Here is a 26,126-nt window from a genome sequence, read left to right on the forward strand (position 1 = left end):
GTGGATAACTATCAAATAGAAAAGGCAGCAATATAAATAAACTAAGAACAATTGGACAACTAAGAACAATGGACATTATTCCATCCTCACCCATATCTCTACTGTGATGTTTCCAGTGATACCTGTTGTGTTCAAGCCATTCAAAATTCACAACCAATTCTTTTTCTTAAGACTTAAATAGTTTGGTCCATATACTCATAGAAAAAAAAAAAAACAACAAAAAACCCCCACAAACCTTGAACACATTAAACTTCTACATTTACTTCAATAATTCAGCTTTTAAATATTTTTAGAGGATATACCTAAGCATCTTTTAATTGGCACTCAGGGATATTTTAATTAGAAAGCATCATAATGCTAGCAATTACCTGCAACAAATAATAAGGATTAGAATATCGTAAATGTAAAGTGTGGGCTTACACTTCAACATTCAACATCTAGAGTGATTTTCTTTTTTCTTCATAGCATTCAAAAAGGTAAGCAAATTAAAATTCATGCGATAAAAGAAAAAAAATAAATTCCTTTTGAAGCAGAAATTCTGAGAATACAGAATAGCCCTTTGATTGCTGCTCCTCTGCTATTCAGTGGTAGTTAATGTCTGCGATAGCTGTACCATAAGAATTACATTTTATTATTTTTTTTCTGTTATCATTTTTGATGGTGCAAGCCTTTTTGTCTCTCTCTCTGATTCATATCAAATAAATTCTATCAGTTTTAGTGAGGGATTTCTATCCCTTTTCATGTAATAACTTTAGTCTTTGCAGGGAATGGAGCAAACAGCTGGTTTTAGCCTAGAGCAAGAACATGCTCTATCACTTTCAACAATGATCATCTCCAGGATTTAATGAGAAATGGCTCTTATTCAGGCAAATTCTACTACTGGTTTGAAAAACAAAACCAAATAGGTTTTGTGGGGGCTGTTATCTTTCTGAAGTTTTAGATACTAATTAATCTGGTTGGTGTGAGTCCTACCAACTTTTCTCAAAGCAGGAAGCCTCAAAGATACATTTCATCTCTCTATTCTTTTCAGAAAATAACAAAATTATTCTTCCATCACAGTAATTTTGGCTGAATAATTTAATTTACACTTTTAGCTCAGGATTGTGATCTGAACAAAAGTCAGACAAAAGCCTTCATTTTCAAATTCTTATTTTGGAATTACAATATCCTTCAGCCTATGAGACAATGAGTCAGGTAACTTCACAAGGATAATGCTGCAGCTCTTCCTTGCCTTGGGAATATGACCAGAGCTCCGAGGAGACTGACATGCCACAGGCTTTCCTTTTTCACTCCTGCATTTTGTTCTCCATTTTAGATTTAGCTAAAACCCTAACTAGTCATATCTGTAGAGACAGACTGAGAAATCCTGTAATGCCCAAAATTGTACAAAAGAGACACTAATTACCAACCTAAAATTTCAGATCTGTGGAATGGAAATTTTACCTGTGAAAATACTTCAAACTTCTTCTGTGTTTTTTTCTTTTTCTTTTGTGGTTTAAATTTAAGGCGGCTGTCCAGGTTGGTTTGAGGATCAAAGGTCAGAAAATTCCCAACTAATCTTTTCCAAATCATTCCAATTGTTAGAAGCGTGTGAGGGTTTAATACAATATTTTGCCTACTGCACTACAGAGAATTTTTACTTCTATTTTCAGATTAGATTTCATAAGGAAATTACAGGAATGCTTTTATTTTGAAAACCCCATTCTCTGACAAATTTAGTGAAATTGTCAGCTATATCTAAAAGTTTTCAGAAGCTACAAACTGATGGATGTTTCTGCATATACACACACACACACGGAAAGGCAGTGTAGTGACAAACCATAGGCTTAAAATCAGGCCAGTCCTAAAAGATTCTACAGTCTTTTTATGGAGATTTAAACAGGAAAATTGTAAGCCACAAGTGATGACATTTGATCCTGGCTCAAGTACCTACTGACACCCTTTATGGCTTTTTCTATGGAAAGAGAATACAAAAGAAGACTAAAAGTCCCACATTTCCCCTAATTTAACTTTTAATGATGAAATTTCCTAGAATTGAGAATCAGTACCAAGAGCCAAACTGGGGGTCAATATGGGTTGCAATCCCGTTCAACATCATTAATTATTTGAGCGATGGGGCACTGAGTACAGTCAGCAATTTTTCTGATGACACACAGAGGAGTGGCTGAGGAACCAGACATTCGTGTTGCCGCACAGAGGGACCTTGGCAGGCCAGAGAAATGGGCTTGCAGGAACACTGGGAAGTTCAACAAGAGGAAGTGCAAACCTCTGCCCTGGGGTAAAACAATCCTGGTCCCCAGTTCACAGCTAAGGGCCACCCAGCTGAAAATCAGCTTTGCAGAAAAGGGCCTGGGGGTCCTACTGGACATCAAGTTCAACAAAAGGCAGCAATGTGCTCTCCAGGCAAGAAAGGTTAATGGAAATGACAGCAGAGGCCTTGGCCATGCAAGCCTGCTCTCATGGGATACACTGACCGTGAGGCTTGGTTGCAATCGCATAAAATCCGATTTCAAACAGATATAAAATGATTTAAAATCTAGGAAAAGTGCTTCAAAGGACACAAGAGCTGTTCGGTTTGGAAGTTTGCCCATAGGAACGGTCAGACAGCAAAAGTTACATAGTTTTGTGGTGGAGAGCAGAACATGAGTGAGGAAGGTGGCTTTTTGGCTTCTCCTAGTGGATGCATGGTCAGGGGTAAGTCAACACTTCAGAGAAGAGGGCACTGCCCTTCAGAGCTTGGGAAACTGTGCCAGGGCACCCACACAGCCCATGGGCTGGAAGGGTGTGAGAGATAGGGTGCAGCAAGGGAATATGCTCTTTGATTGTAAGAGGTGACAGGAACAAAAACCTACCCCAGCTACACAGATGGGATCATATCGCATTTATTTATGTCCTCAAAAGGTTTGAGGATATAAAACCTGATTGTTTGACTGAGAGAAAAATTTAAGGAAAATACTTGCCCTGAAAGAAAATTGCAGGAATCAGGGAAATATGTTTCTGTTATGCTGTAATTAGTAATTTTGAGTTTCTGGCTGAAAAACGTTATCCTAGCTTTCATTCTAACAAAACACTGTCCATATAGCTCAAAAGCCCTAGTAATACATCATAAAATGTATATACATAAATTCAAACCCAAATATATTCACACATACTTGAAGCAATGATAAGAGCTGCTTTTATTTTTCATTCATGTCAAGACCACTGCAGATTCCATTGTATTTTTGTAAAAACTACTGATAAAAATCATGTTTGACATGGTGATTATCATCTTTGCCATTGGTGGTGACGAGAGAAAATACTATGTATTATTGTCCCCCTTTTGCCTCCCAGTATGTGACTTAAAGTGTGGTGACACACATGCACAGAAAAAAATAAATGAGATGTTCAAGGGATTAAAACATTTTCAGACAATAAAAAATTACGCTCACAGTTCATGCAATATTGGAAAAAAAACAACCAACCAACCAAAAAAACCTCAAACAACCAATATCACAAAGTAAGAAAAATAGATCTAAGAGGTTCTTGTTATATCCAAATATTTTTTTCATTTTCCCACTATTGCACCAAGTTATCAACTTTTAGTGAAGAAGAAAAAGAACTGTGATAAAACACAACTTGCAACCATTTTTAATATATCTACTGGCCTTTCCAAGTAACAGCACTGACTGGATAAGAGCCTTTGGAAAATGGCACTTTCATAAATCTGCTGGTAATTCCTGAAAATATATTTAACACTTGCAGAAAGGATCTTTTTTAGCACTTCCATTCCATCTTCTTTTGAGATTCAGTATTAACCTGTACGTGTGTTTTTAGGCTGCAACTGTAATGGATGGCAGCAGATTTGGACACTTTTATACCAGCTGTGGGGTACAAAGACAGGATCTCTGTCTTCTCACTGTAGAGAAAGAGTGAAAGGGCCCCAACAAATGGGCTGTAGAGTCAGCTCTGGGACCTAATGGACTTGAGCTGCCCCCAGGGGCTTTTATGGCTGCAGAGGTTAGCGCATGCTCTCCTAATGTGGATGAAAAACTAAAGCACACTGCTCCTTTGAGAATCCCACAGAGCTAGAAGCTTAACGGTATAGATAAGTCAGAAGCAAATTTTATAAAACATTACAAATCAGCACTAAAAGTGTGATAAATACTTCACTCAGAGGCAAACACACTGAGGTTAGAGCTGTACCTGCCTGCAAGCATTGCTAACTGACATCCCTAGTGAGATTTTGGAACACATAAAATACTACATTTAAGACTGTGTCACTCTTTCTCCAAGCATGAGTCTAAAATACATGTCCATATGTCTAAGTGAAATGTGAAATTCAGATATAGAATTGTGACCACAAAAAAAAACCTCAGAAAAGTAGGAAGGAAAATTGTGTGTGTATATATATATATATACACATTAATAAATTTATACATACAGTTATTTACTCAAAATATTTTAAGAAGGTTTTTTGGTGGCATTTCTCAAAGTCACTGCAAGTTTCCATTGATGAATTGTTTAGAAAACCTGGACACTTTTATTAAAAGGATTATAAATTGGAAGGAACTAGTCACAAATATGAGTGGTTCAGTGGATAGATACTGTGTTACAGGCCTTGGAACACACATTATGAAATAAGTAGATCTACATTTGGAGGCTGCTGAGGCCAACCATATGAAAATTTAAGGGAATGTCTGTCTCATTTATGCACCTCCCTGATGCCAGAGAGTGATTTGCAGCCTCAAGCTCCTTCCCAGACCTAAGACTATTACTGGAAGATCATCATTCTGTGCTATCATGGGATTTGACTTGCAGCCAGGAGCTGGTACTTGCACACTTCACTAGGAAGCAGAAGCTGTGGATTCAGTGCCCACAGGAGCTGTATATTCACATAAGTGGAGTTTTGGCTTCCAGTTCCTGGCCCCAGGGATTGCTACTTCTGCCTGATATCCAATGGCTTTTGAAAGCACAAACAAGCTCCTTCTGGAGAATTCAGAAGCAAAGTTTTACTTCTTATGACTACTCCTATTTCCCCACTAAGCACCCGCTGAAGGACAGCCAACATGTCCTTGTTTCCATCTCCCTTCAGTCCTGCTTCAACCTCCCTGATTTATTGCATTAGCTTGCTACACTTCACCAGGCTGTTATGTAATATGTAGTTAACCAACAAGATATGCTTGGGATAAGTAATATTCACGATATTGCATACTTAGAGTCTGCAGATTTCTTTCTCCTTAAATTTAGGACCAGACATAAACAGACAGTTCAGCTGAAGTGCCACAAATTTGGGCAAATACAGAGGAACACCTTCAGGAGTCTTAGAGGCTTTTCTAATAATTATATTAACAATATGAAAGGAAATGTTAGTTACTGAGAGAGCACAGGACAAATGATGAAGATTTCATCCAAAAGTCTACCCAGTTTCATTCTTGTTGCCTATGTCCTGTTTAAAATTTATCTGTAGACACCTAGCCGTTAATGCCAAAGCCTCAAACAAATAGTGCATCATCAGCATTAACTGACATCAGAAAGAATATTTCTGTTCAAACTTAAGCATTTTATACATAAACTCAATTATGTTTTAATAGATTACATTCATATTTTTGCAGCACTATGTATATATGTATATAATATTACATTGTAGTTGTAATATTATGTCATTTCAAAACAAGATAATCATACTGACTCATGAATATGAAGACTAATGTTCCACTGATTCTAAATGTCTTTTGACATACTTTAAAAAATCGCCTACAGAATGTTCTTATGATGGGAATTTCACACTCTTTTTCAGGCTTTGAAAAAACAGTTGTCAAGGAAACTAATTAGTTCCACAATCATAATTGCAGTAATGATTCATATAAAGAAGACTTGAAGTTAAATAGTGTAACAGAGTTCTTACAACTACTTAGAGGTTATGGGAGAGCATTGAAAGGAAAAAGCCCCTAAGCACCTATAAAACTCTTTTTAGAGAGATATGTTCTATCTTCCTTCTGAAATTAAATTAACTAAGCTACTTTTTACTTGAATGTCTAGAGACCACCTATGGTATCATTTACTGAGGAGAATTAAGTTTCTCTGCTACAGCAGCTATGGCAATAGTACAGAATAGTTTACATAATTATAAAAGGCTAAAGTCGGAATACATTGCAAAAGTAATATTTTTGTTTCCCATATGCAAAATTGCATAGTGGCTTATCCCTTCCCTCAGTAAGTTTGTACTTATTTTTCTACTTGACAGATATCTTTATTTCCTCAGGACAATGAGTTTCCCTACATTTTTTTCTCCCTTTTCTTTTTCAATCACGGGAAATTTTATTTCTGAATGATAGCAATCACAAGGCCCTGCCTGTTTATAAACAAGTACACAGAACCTATTGAGACCCTGAATTTAAATCAAGATGCAAATCAACTTTACTTCAATTCAAGTGCATAAACAAATATTTGTACTAGAACTGGATCTGAGTCTATGAATGAATTACAAATGTGTTTTCTTCACAATAAATAAAAGGTAAGGATGCTTCCAATATAAAAAAAAATTCTATGGAATATTCAAACATGTTGCAGAGATCATGACATAAATTTCCTGAAAATATTTTGGAAGGAAACTTATAGTAAACAAGAAAAAAAATAGCCAGTTATTTCAAAATTTTCATTACACATTCCAGCTCACTGGCACTGTATCAATGCTAGTCAGGTACTCAGATTGAAATACAGGTATTAAAATGATTTACATTTTAATATATTTGTCATTGTATTTATTTGCAAGTTCTTTGTTGATTCTAATAGACTAACAATTTGAAAAATGGCAGTCAGAAAATACTATATTAGAGGATTTAGAAGTTGATTTTTAAAGTGGTAATGATGATACTGATCCAGTTTGGAAATAATTATTAAAGATGTAGCTCATAATTTTAATTAAAAGTTTAAAATATTTTCCTCATAGCATTTTCTTTATAAAAATTAAAATTACCCATAATACTCCAGAAAATACCTTATTTTAGGTTTATTGTTAACTAAATATTTTTCATTGTTGCATCAAAAAAAACCCTTATATTGGGAAGCATTAAAACTCATACACTCACTCTTAACTAAAATGCAGTTTTTCTTAAATGGAATTTCAAACCTTCCTATTTACAGACTTAAAAATAAGAACAAAGTTTCTATAGATTTCAAATGTTGTAAATCAGCCTCATAGAAGACTGCTTGGCCACTATGTTAGGGTGACTCATTCAGACAGTATCTAAACAAGACTATTTGAAGTCTTAACCTCATCAGAAAGTAAATTAAATGCCTTTATTACATGTGTAGCTCAAGGCACATGTAGAGATGGGAAATAATTAAATAAAGAATTCTAGAAAATAACTGGCTTAACCAGACAACAGGCAGTACAAGGCAACTGGAAAAGCAGCTGTATCTTAAATATGGTATTTCTTGTTGAGTGCCATCAACAGGGTTGAAGAATCAATGTTTCCTCTACATGTAAAAATTACTTTATTACCAAGAGAAAAGTGGGAGACAGGGTCCCATTTATGGGCCCTGAATTTTTTTTTTTGCTGATAATAAAATCTGGGGCCTCACGTTTTTCCAGTCCAAGACTTGAGTTACGTTATGCTCAACTATACAGAGTGTACTATGAGTTGGAAATAATTCATAGACAGAAATCACAATGACATTAACTTACCTGTAATAATGTTGGGCTTTGGTGGCATGCTGAATTCATACAATGTTGGTTCAGAATAACCCAGTCTGTTGGCAGCTGTAATTTGTACTTCATAACCCATGGTCCACTGAAGATGCTCCAGGATGATGTGGTCTCTACTACCCTGAACTTTTTTCTCTAGCCACTGGTCTTCCTTATCTTTCTGTAAAGATGAAAATATTTGTTTCAATTCATCCAAACTCTTGTATAATATGTCTAAAGTCTGTATGCACATGATGCACAAAAATATGGAGCTGCCTTTACAGAGGTCATGAACACCAATCTAATTTTGGAGTTCTGAGTACTTAGGGTTTTTGTAATTTTGATTACTCCTTATCATGTTTCCACAATGTGGATGTAGAGAATTTTGTGGTCAATCCTTTAAAACTTTTTGGCTTCAATTTATTCTTTGCTCAAATACTGGGTTTTGTTTTATAGAACAGCAGGCTAATCACTTATATAATAAAATGCTAAAAAATAAATTATGTAAGAAGTTTATTTTATACAGACATTTCAATTACATTTTGATCAATATTAATTCAAACAAACTTGCCAATAAACCCATTCTGGATTTTTTCATGAGTCCAGCTGTGTTTATATCACACATTAGCTATTTAACAATTTATACACTAATTGTAGCAATATGGAAACATTTTGCAAAACAGCTAGTATGCGAGAATATAAACATCATTGAGAAAATATGAAGTACTATGTCTACACCTGTGAGAGGATCATGCAAATCTTTAGGATGGTGTTCTAGATAAAAAAAGGATTCTCGTAATTAGTCCTAGTTCAGGTAATTAAGACATCTATACATAGAGAACAAATGAGGACTTAGATTGCAAACTTAATTCTGGCATTTCATAAATCTGGAGTTCTTACCTTTGCAATCGCTACTTTGAGTGCACAATACATTTAATTTTTTTATACAAATAGAAATTACACAATTAATAATAGGTAGAAGGATAAAACAATACATATTTTCAAACAAAAATGTCATCTTGTTCAAAGGACAACCAATAACAGTCAGCAAGAATCCATGCAGTTCCTACCCTTACAAGACACTGAGGTACAGTCGCATGGCTCAAATATCTCTTGAGAGACAGATCCTGGCCATCCAACCCCCACAGCAACATAGACCCAATCCCAATCCCAGTGGGTATAAACCACATGGGAAAATTTAAAGCCAGACAAACTTATAATATCTGCAAGCGTAACTTCTTAACTGCATGCTTCTCAGCAGCTTATTTAGGTTCTTTCCTGAAGCATCTTGCTCTTCACTGATATATGTTACAGAGAAAATAGCAATTAATTTAGAGTCCAGGGACCAATCATGTTCTCTATGACTTTTTATTTGTCCCCAGTCTTCAAAGAATAAAGGACACACTAAATTCTGTTGTGTGCATTGCTGCAATAGTTTATTTGTTATCAGCTCTGAGGCTGACAATTTTTCCATACTGACTTCACCTTTTCATAAACTTTCTTGCTTTGTCTGCATTAGCATTGGTATTGTCACATAATAGTTCTGAGAATGAGTAAAATCCAACAAAACCTGCTTTCAGGAATATTTTCATCCAGGTGAAAATTCCTACCTGGTGCAGTGATAGACTAATGAAAACCATCAGAATGGTAGGTCAGTTACAAATCATGAAAAAAACTGCATACACTGGAGTAAAACCAGTTTGTTCATCATACAGTGAAAGCAGTATTTCCTGTAAATGATATTTTCCCATATCCTGATGGATACTTTCTATTGCAATCACCTGAGTGAATCTACTCATATTATCACTATACTAAACTCCTTTTATAAAATATATTTTTGCGTAGCACTGCTGAAATAGAAGGAGATAATACTGATTGCAAAATGTATATGGAAATACTCCTTAGTGATATTAGGAATAGTGGTGTTATGTGGCACTGTATTTTAATGGCTGTTGAAATTGTGAGGTGTGGGAGGAGTTACAAAAAAATGCAGCTAGGTTTCAAAGAATATCAACATGAATCAAAAGTTCCCTACATAATCTCAGTATTGTGCACAGATGCCATGTGAATATACAAGGGAATTCTAAAGGGTTTCAGAAACACAGAAAGACAAAAAATATACTAAGTTGGAAACTAAAGATTCAGGCTAATACAGTTGCTGAAGTAAAAGACAATATTGAAAACAGAGATTTGATTATATTTTGAAAAAAAAGTGCAAAAATCTACGTGATGAATGGAATGAAGCTGCACTTCTGGAGACAGAAGAACAAGGGAAAAGGCAGGTGTTCAACAATTTGGCCAGGTGAAAAATAATGAATGAGCTGAAATGTCACAAGATACCTGCATATGCTATGCCAGAGATACCATAATTGTAGTTGAAACTGAAACCAAATGGGTGAATTGAGATAAATGAAACAAAGTCCAAGACCTAAGTGCAAAGACAGAAAACTTTTTTGAAGAGTGCCAAACACAAGTTAGGAGGACGAGGAATAAAGTGTCTGGAAAGCAAGGTGTGCTCCACAGACAAAGAGATGAAATTTTCCAGAGTATTGTCTGCTTAGGGCTTCTTAAAGAAGAAGAAGAAAAAAAAAACAACCAAAAAAACCACAAAACAAGCCCTGAAAAAAACAAACCCAAAAAATAAAACCAAACAAAACAAACCCAAAAACTACAACCAAACAAAACTAATCCCCCCCCCAAAAAAAAACAAACAAAAAAAAGGAAAATAACTTCTCTGTCCTTCATTATAGCTGTTACTTCAGCTATATTGCATTTTCAAGTACTTTCCCCTAAGCAGAGCTCATTAATGTGTCCATCTTTAAATAACTAGAAGTGTTGAAATGGAAAAAGAGGGATGAGAACAAAAATCATGGGTCTGCCAGGTAAATCTTCCCAAAAATATCCCTGTTTAAGGCAGAACCCTTTCAATTGTAGCTTAAGGATCAGAAGAGAGAATCACAGGAGATCACTTTGTACCTTATTAAGTTGTTCTGTTATTAATACTCAAAATTTATAGAAAGCTCCACATATTCATAGTGTTCTACAGTAAAAGGAATGAAACTTCTAAATTACAAACTGTAGTCTAGTTTGGGGGTGAATTAATATAAATGTCTTCAATAATAATTAATATCAAGCAACAAATCCACATTTACAGAAACTCTGATGGGATCTGCAGCCTCAGAGATTAAACTGTTCCTTTATTTACATCTTATTTTGTTTCAGATTATGCAGAAATACTCGTTTACAAAAGGCCACTGATAACCTAGCTAGTGACTGGCAGTTCTAAGGATTTCACTGCCCACTTCCATTACTCTTCAGCCTTATATTAACCCAAAACAAAATTAACTACACAAAATCCTCACATCATTATTTCATAAATGTGTATATATTGGCTTTATGTAGTTTTGGCTCCTTTTTTTTTTTTATATTATAAGCATCAGTGAAATTTATTTAAGAAGAGTCTACGAGCTAGGTTTTTAAGACAGCTGTAACCTAACCACCTAAATACCCTGACAAAAAGAAAACCAAATCACCTCCCCTGAAACATATAAATCCACAAAAATAACAAAAACTAAACAAAGCAGTGTAAAACTCCAGTCTACAGTGGCTTGACTGCTTCTCAAAACTGAGGGCACACCTGACAACAGTGGAAGTAAAGCCAATTCATTGTTTAGGCAGCAGTTTATTCTTTAATGGTCATTCTACATTATATCCTAAATCACATTCTCTGGGATCTCATAAAAAGTGAGAAAAAGTGATTAACCCCCTCCAACTCTTCCCTTGTTCTCCATCCTCTCTAAATTGTTGAGATGAAAGCTCTGCTCAGACTTATTATGGTAGTCCCTGTGATAAAAAAATGGACAGGAGACACCGCACTGTCTTGAAAGCTGGCAGGAAAAATATCAAGAAATCCTCACAGAAGAAAATCTAATAATTTAAAGCAGTGACTTCACACGAATTAATTACATCAGGCTGGGGATTTCTAGGTCTGGTAATAATGGTAATAAAGTTCAGAGGCAAATACGGAACCAAGTACAAAACAGCTGGTAATGTACATTGTGTTAAAATACACAGAAAGTCAGAGCATCCGGCAGGTAGACTGGAACCTAGAGATGCAAAAGCATTTACCTGTTTCTTGGTAGGTATCTCAGAGTGGGAGTAAATGAGAAATCATCTCTTTTAAAATATTCTATATCTATAAAATTTGTTGTAGAACCCACCATTAAGGAACAAAGTTAACATGTCTCACATCAACACAGTCAAAAAAGAGATAACGTGCTTCAGAGCAAAGCACATAAACTATCAAACTTTTATTGGCCAAAATTCAAAGCATTAATAGTAACCCTGTCACAGGTCAAAAACAGGTGAATAAATTTTAGACCTGTAAAAACCAGTCACTTTAGTAAATATTTCTTGCTTCTATCTAAAGGTTCGTAATCATAAAAGAGAGTTATTTTTATTATTCTGTTCTAATTCCAAATGTTTACTAAAATTTGCCCTGCCAGGAAAGAACAAAAACAACCCTCCTCCCCTCACCCTACTCTTTTTTTTTTATTTTTTGTAGCTTACAGTTGGCATTCTCTGACCTGGCAGTATAGAAAAGTTAAGAGACCTATCCAGAACTTTCTTTTTAAGCATTATGAAGTAAACTAATCAGTGTCAACACTTTCCAAAGGCTGCTTTGAAGCCTGCCTTTCTCTTGTCTGTCTGTCCTGGCTGCTGTGACAGCTTCTCACCTGTATCCCAACTGCTCCTTCCTCCTGCCTCTCCTTGTCTTGTCAACAATCCCCTCTTGATTTTAATTTATTACTCTGGTACTTGGTAAATGCCCCATCAGATAAAAGCCACTTACCAATTGAGTACGCATTTCCATAATTTCATATTATGGAAAATAATATGGATAAAGCTTCACATCTGATGTGAAACACCAGCACATCACCATGTGTGTCCCAACCAACTTTGGAAGCACCATAGGCAGAAGAACCAAAGGAAGGTTTGAGTTGGCCCCCATGAAATAATATTAGAGAGTTCCTCTGGGAAGTGTGATTGGCTGGTCGTCTCTGGCACCAGAGAGGACACTTCCCTAGAGAATTCCCATCACTGCTTTTTCCAGCTGGCTACCAGGGAACAATTTTCCCTTGTTTTTCTCTCTCCCTTCCTATTCTTTCCTAAGGTAACTTTGAAGTCAATGTGTGCCATCAGCCTCAGACTCCACCTGTGAAGCTTTGTCAGGCTGTCTCAAGTTTCTTAGTGCAACAGCATGAAAAAAAAAAAGAGGCTGCTAATCATAAAAATTGCACAGTACCTAATATTCTGGAATACAGAAGAAAATGTCAAGCTGCTGTAGTCTGATCATAGTCAGTAATTCCTGCCCACAATATGAAGAAACTGATGCTAGGAAAGGAATATTCAACAGAATGAAATACATGATTTCCAGAAAAAGACTTACTGTTTGCCCTCAACCAGGCTTTAATATATTGCTTTAATATATTAAAGCTGTCCTTCCTCCAGTTGAAAAAAAATCTGTATAAAACTTACACATGGCTGAATTAACTTTTTGAAGAAAAAGCCATTGATGTATGGGTTGTTATCAAAGATGCTCTTCAAACATGCAAGCAAATACATTGGTCCAGGTGCTAATAATGAGACTGGCAAGAGTTATAGGAAAGCTAATTAAACACGACCAATGGAAAAGATGGAAGAGAAGCAGTCAACAGATAATTATGAACTTTAAATAGCATTTATTCTTGCTGATTAAAACACACAAAAAATATTCTGCTTCTTTTGTTGTAGAAAGGCCTTTAATTTAGTCAAATTGCTTTTTCAATAGGAAGTTCAAGGGGTTCGAGGTTCAAGGAAAAGCTATCTTCAACTTTTAAGTTTCCAGTTACTGCTTAAACTGCACATTTCCTTTCCAACACCACACAGAAAAAGTAATACTTTATACTATAATATTGTACCTTAGTAAAAACACGTGATCAAAATTAGATTTCCATAATGTTTTTGGGATAGAACCAAAGTAATTTATCTTATTTCAATCATAAAAAGGATTAAATTCCATATGCTTGCTGCATGAATGTATTATATCCAAACTGTTTATTTTGTACTCAGTGGTAAATACTTAAGGCATTGTAATCTAACTAGGAAGTTCAATCCTGCAAAACTCCATTTTTATCCTCTATTGCATATTTTACAACCCTTGTCTTCTTTGCTATTACTTTTCTTTTATGTCAACGGTATTCACTGGATGGAAAGTCATTTAAGAAGGTCAGTTAAGATTTAGGGATCAGCGATAGCAGAATAACTTCTGGTCAGTGCCCCAGACTACTCGTAAGAGTGCTACCAAATATTCCTCAACTAATTTGCACTATTAATCTTCTTTGGTTAAATTTAGCATAGGAGAGGAATTTTACATACCAGATTAGCATTTGAATAATCCCTAGACTATAACCAAAAAGTTACATCATAGTAAATATGAGGAAATGTGACAAAAACCTATTGCAAGTCTTTTTCTTTTGGTAACATTCCAACAGGTTCTATAGTCACTTTCTCAAAAATTGCCTCTTTCTGTGAATAAATACAGTCCTCACTACCTTCCATTTAACATACCTAGATATTCAATGTTATATTCCAAATTTTCTAGACTCTTCATGGACATGAAATTCTGCTGTAACACTCTGGTAAAATGGGTCTACTCAATAAAAGTACTGCACAAGGAAATTTTTGAAAAATTTACACTGGAATGAAACACATCACTTTTGCCAGCTCTGCAGCTACTTCTTCAATCCAATAATTTCTAAACACAGTACATCAGGAAACATATTTTAGCTGCATTATTAATCATAATAAGAAAACCACACATATTTTTTCTTAATATATTATATACTGCAGAAAACTTGTTTTCTAAACTTGCCAGATTTGATGAGAGAACACCAAAACAGAACTTTCTAGAAGGCAGAATGTAAAAAAACTCCTGAAACTTATGAAATTCTCAACAATGTGCCAATGTCTTTTGTAAGAGGAAACTTGGAATTCAGGCAGATAAAAGATATGAAACGTGATCAGCTAATCAATGTAATTTACAATTAATATGGAGCACTGCAATATAACATTCTATCAATACAGATGCATTTATAATAGATTAAAAATTTGCTGTTCAAACAACCCTTAAGTGTGTAATTTTAATGTTTGCTAATTTACTGTGTTTTTAAAAACTGAACACAAATATCCCGCTTTCAATATGCAACAGAAAAAGAATATAATTTTCTTGATAACATGAATTTTCAGTATAACTTTAGGAATAGCTGAGTGTTTTTTGATTTTTTTTTTCAATTTTTATTTTATATGCTGGCAGTTGCAACTTAGTTCCAATAGAAAACATACTATATCTTTTTTTTTAATAATTTTCTGGAATGCAAATCACTTTGGTAAATTTAAAATAATATCAACAATTTTCTCTGCATTAAAAACAGATATTAACAAGCATAATTTCACTTATTTTGATGAACTGAAATACTTACACTTCTGTATTTGACAATATATTCCAGTATGGGGGCACCTCCATCATCTTGCTTAGTTATGCTAAGTTTAAAACTCTTGCCACTCTCTGGTTGTCCATGAATTGAAGGGGGACTTGGCTCCCCTAAAAAAGGAAACAAGCAGTACAGAATAATAATAATAATAATAATAATAACAACAACAACAACAACAACAACAACAACAACAACAACAACAACAACAACAACAACAACAACAACAACAACAACAACAACAAATCAGCAGTGTGATAACTCTTAAATTACAGCTAGGAACTTGTCCATAATAATGTTAATCAAAATCTTAAAATCAATATGACCATTTCAGGTACTACAAAACAGTCTTTATAAGATTGTTAACTACTGTGCTTGAAATATGCTATAACGTTGATTCCTCATACAAGGAAATAAAATTATGTGAAGTATGAAAGAAATATTCATTTCTTTGAGACTTTCTGACTTCCAACACTTTTAAATGGAATTCCCTTCCAAAATCATTTAGTCATCAATTCAGCAAGGCTGGTAACCTGCTACTCACACTGAAGTTTAAAAACTACTCTCTTACAAGTAAGCATCCATAACTTAAACGTAACCTTTAATCCTATGTGAGATTTCTAAATTGGAATACAGTTTTTAATTTTAAAGCAAATTTACTTTCCAATAAATGTACCAAGTCAAATGAGAGTAAAAGTTATCTAGGAATAACAACTTCTTTAAGAGCCAATATCAAGAGTAAATGTAAAGAATAATATTTTCAAATATAAACACAAATGTCTTAGTTATAATAAGAAGATAAAGGTAGTCTTAAAGATGAAATCAAAGATTAAAGGCCACTTTCAGACCCTTTCCTAGTCAAAAACTCACGGATTATTTTTTCTATATGCAATGCCTATTACATTTTTTAAAAAGAGATCCTAAATGAACATATACTGAAGTGTCTTATCTTCAAAATATCTGTAAATGTGCATTTACTCAGAGAGATAGTGCTCCTTTAGAAATAATTGTATTGTGTTTAGTACTTTTTAAAGATAAACTTAGATCACAACATAAAACTTCTCTCGCTTTCTATCAGATAACATGTACATATATATGTATAATGTCTTTCAGTTTCTGTCATTCTTCCATCAAATATACTGATAGGACAAATAGGAAATCATTTTACCTGTCCTGGAATATATTTAGAATATGTATATGCTTCAATGAAAAAGAAATTTGAAAGGCGCCAAGTTACTGTTCTGGGACAGAAGAAGTGTATAACGCAATATAATATAATATAAGTATAATATAATATGAAATATAATGCAATGTAATCTAATATCACAGAAATATCTTGTGTTCTTTTGTAGTTACATTACTTTTTCATTCCCAGTATTAGCTACACTGAGTAATGCCTTAGTCAGGAAACAGTTCTGTTGCAACAGATTTATGACAGACTGGTCTGGCAGTAGCTGCTGATGTATTTCAGCATATCTGTTTGATTACTGTATGCTGCCATCTGGTAGTTCCTTTGCTTTTCTTCTCTCTATTTATTTAATTTATTTACTGTTGTTTCTATGCAAAGATAATAGGAGAAAAATATTTTTCATTTACCCTTAATATTTTAACCTGAACCTCTGGCCTATAGTTAGTACAAATACAAAACTGGTTTCGTAGAATTTCTCATTTGCATGTAGTCATAGTAAAAACAATTTATTTTCATCATTTCTTCCATAGCTTAAGATTTCTATTTGAGGCTTGATAATTGCAGAACAATAGCACCATAATTTGGTGAAGAAATATCTCCAGAAATGGCCAATTCACTTGTTAGATGTGGCTAATACCCTGAGCATTAAAAATGAGAAAAATTTCTTATTCTAGTACCTTTCATGGTTTGTGCTCCATTATATCAAATAAAGGCTTTTCTGAATCTCAAAAATATAAGATAATGGAATAAATTCTCCAATTTAAGTACACTAATACTTCTTGAAAGGGTGGAATAGCAAACCATGATTTCTGAGAAACAATGTAAAAACTGATATAATACACTGGAGAGCAGATAATAAACCTGAAACATTATCTACAGTGGAATCATAATTCAAATCTAGATTAATAATAATAATAATAATAATAATAATAATAATAATAATAATAATAATAATAATAATAATTTAACAACACAAGTATTACTCACGGACAGGTAAGGTCTGAAAGATCTCAATTTTGCTGTACTCTCCTTGCCCTTTTCCATTTACAGCAGCTACTTTGATTTCATAGGTTGTATTTGGTTCCAAATTGCTCAGAACAACCATAGCTAAAGGGAAGAAAAAAAAAAGGAATAAAATTTGATGAAGTAATAAATTTATAAAAAGAAAAGTAAGACAAATTCATAATTTGCTTTCTTCACTTGTAAATAATGAGCCTCATATTCTGATAGTACATTGGTTTTATCACAGTATATCAGATTTTTTGTTGAGTGCTAATAGTCCCTTTTTTCATCTGCATAAAATGATTGTTGTGACTGAGCAAGTTATGCTTCTGAAGGAACATATGCTTCTGAAGTCGGTGCAGGCAACAATTAAGGACCTTGATGGGGAGCAATATCTTATATTCAGATTGTGAGCACAGTGTATTGGGTTTGCAAACCCAGGTTTTGGTAGCAAGGCTGCTGCAGGGGTGGCTTCTCTGAGAAGGTTCCAGAAGCTTCTGCCATGTCTGACAGAGCCAATCCCAGCTGGCTCCAGGCTTGACCCACTGCTGGCCAGGTCTGAGCCCACCAGTGACAGTGATCTGTGATAACACAGCCTTCTGTGATAATGTATTTAAGGAGAAAAGTTATTGTATAGATGTATTTGTGACCAGAGAAAAGCAGGATGAGGATGTGAGAGGAACAGCCCTGCAGACACCCAGGTCAGTGCAGAAGGAGGGGCAGGAGCTGCTCCAGAACTCCAGAGATTCCCCTGCAGTCCATGGGGCAGCCCAAGGAGATGCAGCTGTGCCCCTACAGCCCATGAGAGACCATGGGGATGCAGAGTTCCACCTGCAGCCCATGGAAGAGGCACACACCAGAGCAGATGGATGCTGAGAGAGGGCTTTGACCCTGTGGGAAGCCTGTGCTGGAACATGCTCCTGGCAGGGTCCTGCACATCCATTCCAGGAGCCCATGCTGGAGCAGGTTTCCTGGTAGGATTTGTGACCCTGTGGGGGAACCACGCTAAAGCAGCTTGTCCTTAAAGATTTGATCCTGGGGAAGTGACCCACGCTGGAGAAGTTAATGGAGAACTGTTGCCCATGGGACGGACTCAGTTTGGTGCAGTTCATGGAGAACTGTCTCCCATGGGAGGGACCGCCTGGAGAAGGAGAAGGACTCCACTCCCTGAGCAGCAGCGGGAACAACATGCGATGAACTCCTTTTCGAGTGAACGAGGTGACCCATCTGGTGGAGGCAGGAAAGGCTGTGGATGTTGTGTACCTGGGCTTCAGCAAGGCCTTTGACACTGTCTCCCACAGCACAGCCCTGGAAAAGCTGGCGCAGCCCGTGGCTTGGACAGGAGCACTCTGCTGGGTTAGGAACTGGCTGCATGGCCCGGCCCAGAGGGTGGTGATGAACGGTGCTGCATCCAGCTGGGGGCTGCTCACCAGTGGGGTCCTCAGGGCTCTGTACTGGGGCCAGATCTGTTCAATATCTTCATAGATGACATGGATGAGGGAATTGTGTCATTCATTAGTAAATTTGCAGATGACACCAAGCTGGAAGCGTGGGTTGATCTGTTGGAAGGTAGGAGGGCTCTGCAGAGAGACGTGGATCAGTTGGATGGATGGGCAGAGTCCAATAAGATGCAGTTTGATAAATCCGAGTGCTGAGTCCTGCACTTTGGCCACAATACCCCCCTGCAACGTTATAGGCTTGGGACACTGTGTTTGGACAGTGCCCAGGCAGAAAGGGACCTGGGGGTGCTGGCTGACATGAACATGAGCCAGCAGTGTGCCCTGGTGGCCAAGAAGGCCAATGGCATCCTGGCCTGTGTCAGGAACAGAGTGGCCAGCAGGAGCAGGGAGGTCATTCTTCCTCTGCCCTTGGCAAGTCATTGCAGAAATGCAATATCTTAAAAAAGAGCCAGTAGTATCTTTCACAGCCCCTAGGGAGCCTAATTTTTTTCATTATAAAGAAACTTTCTTTTAGTTGCTTTAGGCCTTCAAGTTATATATCCAATGAAAGCATAATTATCTCTGTCCATACTCTTTGTTATTCTTTTCAGTGCAAATTTATTAGAATTTCTATTTCTTTAGTTTCTACAGCAGTCCGACAGAGTTCCCATTAAATGTGAAGCTAAAGGGATTTAATGAATTTGGAAAAAACAGTAACTTCTATATTTCACACTCTATTATGGGCATTTTGCATGAATTTGCCATTGAAACATAACTGTTTTCTTGTAAATAGAGCAGTAGAATTGTATGTCTTCCAGCATGCTTTAGCTTTATCATTTTACGAGATTTAAAAATGCTGAACTCTCAAGTATAATCATGTCATGAAAAAATAATGTATCATCACGAGAATAAGAATAGAATTAGGAGACATATCACTGAGTTCTGTTAAGATGAAATTTAAAACTTAACTAAGCAGTAGCAGTATTTGACTTGCCTTTCAGCCATGATTACTTTCCAAGGATGAATAATTTCACTGAAAAGAAACCTTAGGGCATACCAAATATTAGTGGTACGGTAAATGTTTTTAAAATTTAAACAACATAAAAGCATGACTAGGAGTCTACATTTTAAAAAATGCAAATGTGTTAGCTACATGAAACCTAAGGATCCAATTTTATAAGCACCCCTGGGACCTATAGAAATGAATAAAATTTCTTATATATGCAGTATTTAAAGAATCACATATACTTTATAAATATATATATTTATATTTGTATAATTTAGAATCCCTCGCACAGCACTATGCATCTAGATACAATGACTTTTGCAATTACATTCGTTGAATTAACACAGACATATCTGTTAGCATAATATGTCCTCAAAAACTGGACCCACTTAGTATCAGTGGTGCTGTGAGATGTATATATTATATATGTAGGAAAAATAATAACTATGGCCTTCTGAAAACAAAAAACATTCTGGATTAGAATACATACTCCAGTTGTAAAAGAATACTTTGAGTAATTAAGATTAAGAAGTTGTCACACAGACAAAAATGCAGGACTGAAGAGTAATCTAAGAGAAATGAAAATTTTACTGCTCACTATCATTTGAGATTGGAAGAAAGTACTGAAAATACTTCATAAACCAGTTAATTTATTTTTATCATGTGTGTATCTGTTATTTAAGTATAAAATCAGCTTATTCATCTTCCATACACAAATAATTTTTTTCACATGAAAATAGCCCTGGGGACAGTGGATATTTTTTTATTTCTTTCACATTTAGTGAGAAAAGAACCATCCACTGCATATCATATGTTTACATTATGCCATTGGCATAATCATTGATGGATATCAAATTCCAGATATACTGAAAGTGACATCCCTTTCTTTCAGAATATCATTGGAGATTTTCGAGTTTCTTCTGGCTGTTTATCAGTAGATAGTGTCTTTCTAATCAGAGTATTTGTGAACTTTAACTGGATAATTCAATTTTGTGGATTGATTTTGCTGGGATAATTCACATAGTGACTAGTTAGATTGAGGAGTAGATTTGGAAGGAATACTCCAAAGAGGGAAAAGCAGAGCAGTCACTTGTGAGCTCTCCAAATTAAATAAATTATCTAATTTAAGTTAGTTAATTAATAAATTAACATGATGCACAACAGCTCAGAGCTTAGTGTTATCCATTTATAAGTGAGGCTTTAAGTCTCAAGGTAGTCTTGGAGGACAATATGGCACAAGAAGTTACCAGCTATATTGGTTTTGGTTTAGTATGCTATATGAAGGCTTTAATAGAAAATTATTAATATTTTTTTGACAAGATATGTCACCACATTGCTAGTTTATTGGGTTTTTTTAATTTTTTCAACCAGAAGTTAAAAAGAAACACAGCAGCAGAAAATAATTAAACCTTACTGAATAAAAAATTAAGTTTTACCTATTATGAGATAATAGGTCCTAAAGTTTAAGCTATATTAAGTATAAAGTCCTTCTTTTTATTATACAGATTCTCTTAATTTGCAAGCAAATTTAATAAATTGAAAAAATTAACTCAGTACAGAAAAAAGCCCACAAAAATATGTTAGATAGAAAAAATGCAGACCTTCATACTATTTAAAATACAGCTTGCAAGCATTTCATCTAGAAAACTTCATTTTATTGTCTCAGGGTTTTAACTGCTGTGAAAATGAACCATGGGAAAGCAACATCTAACACAAGATTGGTTGTGAAATAAATTGTACCATAAATCCAAGTCAGTAAAACTGAAACAAAATTCCCCAGCTGCTTCTCTGGTCCAGGGTAGGTTGTTTATGTTACTTTATTACAGCAGAACGAGAGGAAAAGTGTCTGGCATATTAAATTGTCTTTTCACTGAAGTGATCTGCCTCAGAAACCTTCTAAGAATTGTGATATATTACATAAACCATCACCAAGGAAAAGAAGGTTAAGGGAGCTTGCAGTACAGTTCCTCTACATTAATCCCAAAGTGGATCTCATATGAGGTTAATTAACAGAAATACCACATTGTTCCATGGCTCTCATTGGAGAGGTATCTGCTGCACAGAACAATGTTATTCCAGTTCCAAATTCAATCCCCTGAGGATGTCAGATCTAACTGAAGAAGGATATAAATTTATTTTGAAACAAAGTAGCTGAGACATTGTTGCTGAAACAACATCTTCACTCCTATATGTGTGAGATTGTGGTGGCAGAGTGAAATTTCTGTCAAAGAAGCATTACAAATTTGAGGATGGTTTGGGGTTTTTTTCTTACTTCTCTCCCTTTAATGTGAATCTATATTACTGCAGAGGATGTGTGCAGCCTGACTACTGTGCATGTTAATATGTGGAGTGTTTTGATTTAACAGCACTTTGCTGCACCTATTACTCATTATTTTACTACTCCCAAGGAAAAACTGAGTCCCCTGGAAATACCTGAATCTCTTTCAGAGGAAAAAAAATGAATAGCATTTTTATGAGGCTTAAACAGGTTTGTGATGATGATTCATGTTCTTTTAAGGGCAGGAGAAAAAGTCTTTGGAAGACAGCAGTGAGCAACTTAAGGTGATAAAGTAATAAGGTTCCGTACAAATGTCTGAGACTCTTGTAGATGTCATAGAATATGAGCAACTTTGCCCAAAATCTGTCTGCCTGGGATAAGCAACAACTGTTTTGTTTATTCTATGTGTTTGCACAGTAGGAGGAAGAGTATATAACCTCTTTTTTTCTAGCTGAGACTCACAGTTAGCTCACAGAAATACTGACAGCACGAAGTTAGAAATTGCCACAGGGGAGAAATACAGGGGAAAAAATAAAAAAAAGGATTTAGCTACACAATACACATAATGTTAATTCATATGCAAAAACAGCCAGGCTGTCAGTTCCATCTGTCTGCCTTGCACAAATAACAATTAATTTCATAAATACTTATTCAAGCATCTGGCTATAACTGTCAGAATTCAGCTAACACAAATAAATGAACTTTAATAATGAAAATATTTCAAGTTGCACATTCTATGAAATAAAGATAATGAAAGCAAATCATACTGTCAGTGAAATCATTGGCATAAATTGGCGACAATATCTAACTAATTCCCTAAAACACCAAAAACAAATGTCACCATTTTAATAATCAGACAAAATGGTTCTGTTCCTGGAATTTCCATCTTTCTCTGCACTATAATGTATAATTATTATATTATTTTGGAATAAAAGTATTAGTCATTTATTTAACTGTGAATACAAATTAAAAGACATGAATAGAGATACACAGTGTAGTAGATCAGGTATAATTAATATAATCTAATTTTCACTAATATGAGTAATTTCTTTACAAAACACTTTTCAGTAGCTGACATCAAAAATGCATTTGGCAAAAAATAGCTGTAATATTTTTATTAATATTAATATATAACACATTAAAACACAATTACCATGTTAAGCTCCTTTCTTCCATGTATTTAATTTTTAATTTTACTGGGATGGATTTTGAGATATCACAATACAAACTAAACCAAAATAGCATCCCTGTTCAGGGCTTTTCCTTGATACCTATTTCTACTGAGAAAAAACTAGTCAGAAAAGATTAAGTCATCCATTGGAAAATCATAGTTACAAAATGCACAGTACTATAAATTAATGAAAATAAAGCAATCAGGAGTGTAAACTAAAGTGCCTAGAAAAGAGCAAATTTGTGGATTGACAATATAATTTATAATATATTGAATCATCATAAATCCAGAAGATGGGGCTCTTCATTTAACAAACTTCAGGTATAAAAATAAATATATTTTCTTTAGAAGTTCATTTATTTAAAAAACACCCTTAATTCAACTTGGTTTTAATCAGAATAACAGCAGAGCACACAGGGAAAAAAGAAAACATTCCTGGAACAAAAGCAAGCTATTGAGATAGATTATCAGATCAGTAAACCTTGCACAACTTTATTCAGAACAGAAACACATTTGCAGGAATTGCATACAAAATAAATCACCTATGCAGTAATTAAAAAAAAAGTCAATGCATATATTATTTTTAGGCTATAGGTTTACAAAAAATATCTGTACTTCAAATGATAAATTAAACCATATTATCTTGATATCTTCTTCAAATTTTTCTGTTATACTAATTTGAAAACAAAATCAAATATTTCATGAAAAAATCCTGCCACTTGTACTGATTACTGATTAGCATCATATCAGCAATCAAGTGCAACCAGGATCTAGCTTTGACAGATTCTGTTTCCCATCACCACTACAATGGAATTTATATTTCAAACACACACTCTTTAATACCTCTTTCTTCAAGTTTTCATTTATACATTTCTTTGACTACCTTTATGATGGCCAAGCCAGATACTTAATACCAAAACTTGAAAAATGCAGTCAACTTCCACAAAAGGCACTTGTGGATATTAAAGGAAAGGGAAATGGAAGTCAAAGAATAGGAAAGGGAAAAGACAGAAGGAAATGGAAGAGGAAAAGGAGAGGATAAAGAAAGAATGGGCAATTAAAATCTTCATAAGTACCAATAAATATAAAGTTCAGGATAGGGAGTGCTTGAAAAAACTGATATTCCCTGTAGGAAGATCTTATTAAACTAAATAAAAGGCATCCTGAATGAAAAAAATTCTTTACAGAATGCAATAGGTAAAAATGGAAATACTTTCTCAGCTTCAAAATTACACAATTCAAATACATTTAAAAAACAAATGCTCTTTGAAATACCTCTTGTAAAGTGTCAGATCTCCTCCTAGTATTCATTACCCCTAATTTTATTTATTTAATAAGTGTTTTTAAGAAATATTTTATTATTGTTTCTGTATGTGTTCACAGCATTGTCAGTGTTTTGTAGTGTTGCAAGTTACCAGACAATAACTTAAACAATGTTCAATGATGGCTAACATTTTCCTACCACAGCATTTAGAAGCATTAATTTGATCAATATAAATTCTGGATCTCATGGAGACTGGTGAAGGACTTTAGCACAGTCCTTAAAAAAATTGACTGCACTTTTTTTTTTTTTTGGCATGTTCAGACCAGGTATTAGACATATTGATACACTGGGAGAGACATGAAGCACTGAAACAGGTTATTCCAAGACAAGAGGGTGAGGAATCTCCATCCCTGGGACTTGAGACTGAGCTAGACAAAACCACACCTGATCTGAGACTGGCATTAGTCTTGATTCAAGCAGGAGGTTGGACCAGATAAATACCAGGTATTCCTGCCAGCCAAATTTTCTGGTTCTATAAATTAAAGGGGAATACTATCTTGGTTCTTGGCACATTTTGCCCTCTGCTATAAAACTGTTGCAAAATTCTTAATGGTAAGATTTTGCTTGGAGAAGAAGCCAGACACTTGAAAAGGACTATACTAAAAGTTTAATGAAACAATAAATGAAAGCAGTGAAATCAATGGGGATTTGGACTTCTACCAGATATTCCCTTCATGATGTGAAAAGAAAGTATTGTTCAAAATGCTTCCTAGCATATGACTAATGTTCTCAGCAGGGTTCATTGTTAAATATTTATGTCACTATAATTGCTGCAATTTTAGTAGTACAAATTATACTGCTAGATATAAAACCTGATTAAGTTAAACATTTTCATTAATCAATTTTACTTTCTGCAGAGACCAGTTTTAAAATTATCCTATAAGAAAAACTACGAGGCCATTGAATACATCGAACTTACATTGGCAATATGAACACAGAAAGACAGCAGAATTAAGACATCTAGTAGGTAAAACTTTATTGAGTGAACAAAAAATACTACAAAATGTAGTAAAGGAATAACTGTTGTAATCTCAATGCAGAGGGGCAATTAAAACCCTTATTAAGATAATTTACACTGTCATTTAGCCTATTGTTTTTCTCTTTTTGAATACCCTTCAAGGCTGAAAAGAATGCTTAATGGGACACAACCCAGAAAATAAAACAAGATCATTTATTAAGAGACTACAAAAATATGTTCATGGTTACCATGTAGGCAATGCTACCATGTATTCCTTGTTTTATATCAATGTTTGGAATCTAGCCTTGATTACTGAAGAAGGAAGTACACTTTGAGTGGGGAGGTAGGAGTTAGTTATGAATGTACACCTTCCTTTCCTCTACTCTTGCTGCAGCTATATCACTTTGTCTCATTCCTCAGTTGTATAAATCAATCTGTATCCTATCCCAGTCTATTTCATACATGGCAGAAGCTAGAATCTCTCACTTTCCCTGGCAGGGCAGAAGGAATTTCTGGTATGTCAGTTTTTCCTGCCCTTTTTGATTTCTTTTTTTTTTCTTTTTT

The 26,126-nt window shown here is 34.9% G+C and overlaps 1 protein-coding gene across 3 annotated transcripts in view; it reads right to left on the minus strand.

Annotated features, from left to right (window-relative positions):
- NCAM2 (neural cell adhesion molecule 2) overlaps positions 1-26,126 on the minus strand; it is a 270,131-nt gene that overhangs the window by 25,199 nt on the left and 218,806 nt on the right. For all 3 annotated transcript variants that reach the window (XR_004060971.1, XM_030954686.1, XM_030954700.1), the window contains exons 13-15: positions 17,372-17,491; positions 15,187-15,308; positions 7,667-7,847 (exon numbers count right to left, since the gene is read on the minus strand). Coding sequence is in view for 2 of the 3 variants with exons in the window: in XM_030954686.1 (XP_030810546.1) it covers positions 7,667-7,847; positions 15,187-15,308; positions 17,372-17,491 (423 nt within the window). In the remaining variant the exon portion in view is untranslated. The remainder of the gene's footprint in view (positions 1-7,666; positions 7,848-15,186; positions 15,309-17,371; positions 17,492-26,126) is intronic.

Source organism: Camarhynchus parvulus, chromosome 1, assembly GCF_901933205.1.
Source record: "Camarhynchus parvulus chromosome 1, STF_HiC, whole genome shotgun sequence".
Classification (NCBI taxonomy): domain Eukaryota; kingdom Metazoa; phylum Chordata; class Aves; order Passeriformes; family Thraupidae; genus Camarhynchus; species Camarhynchus parvulus.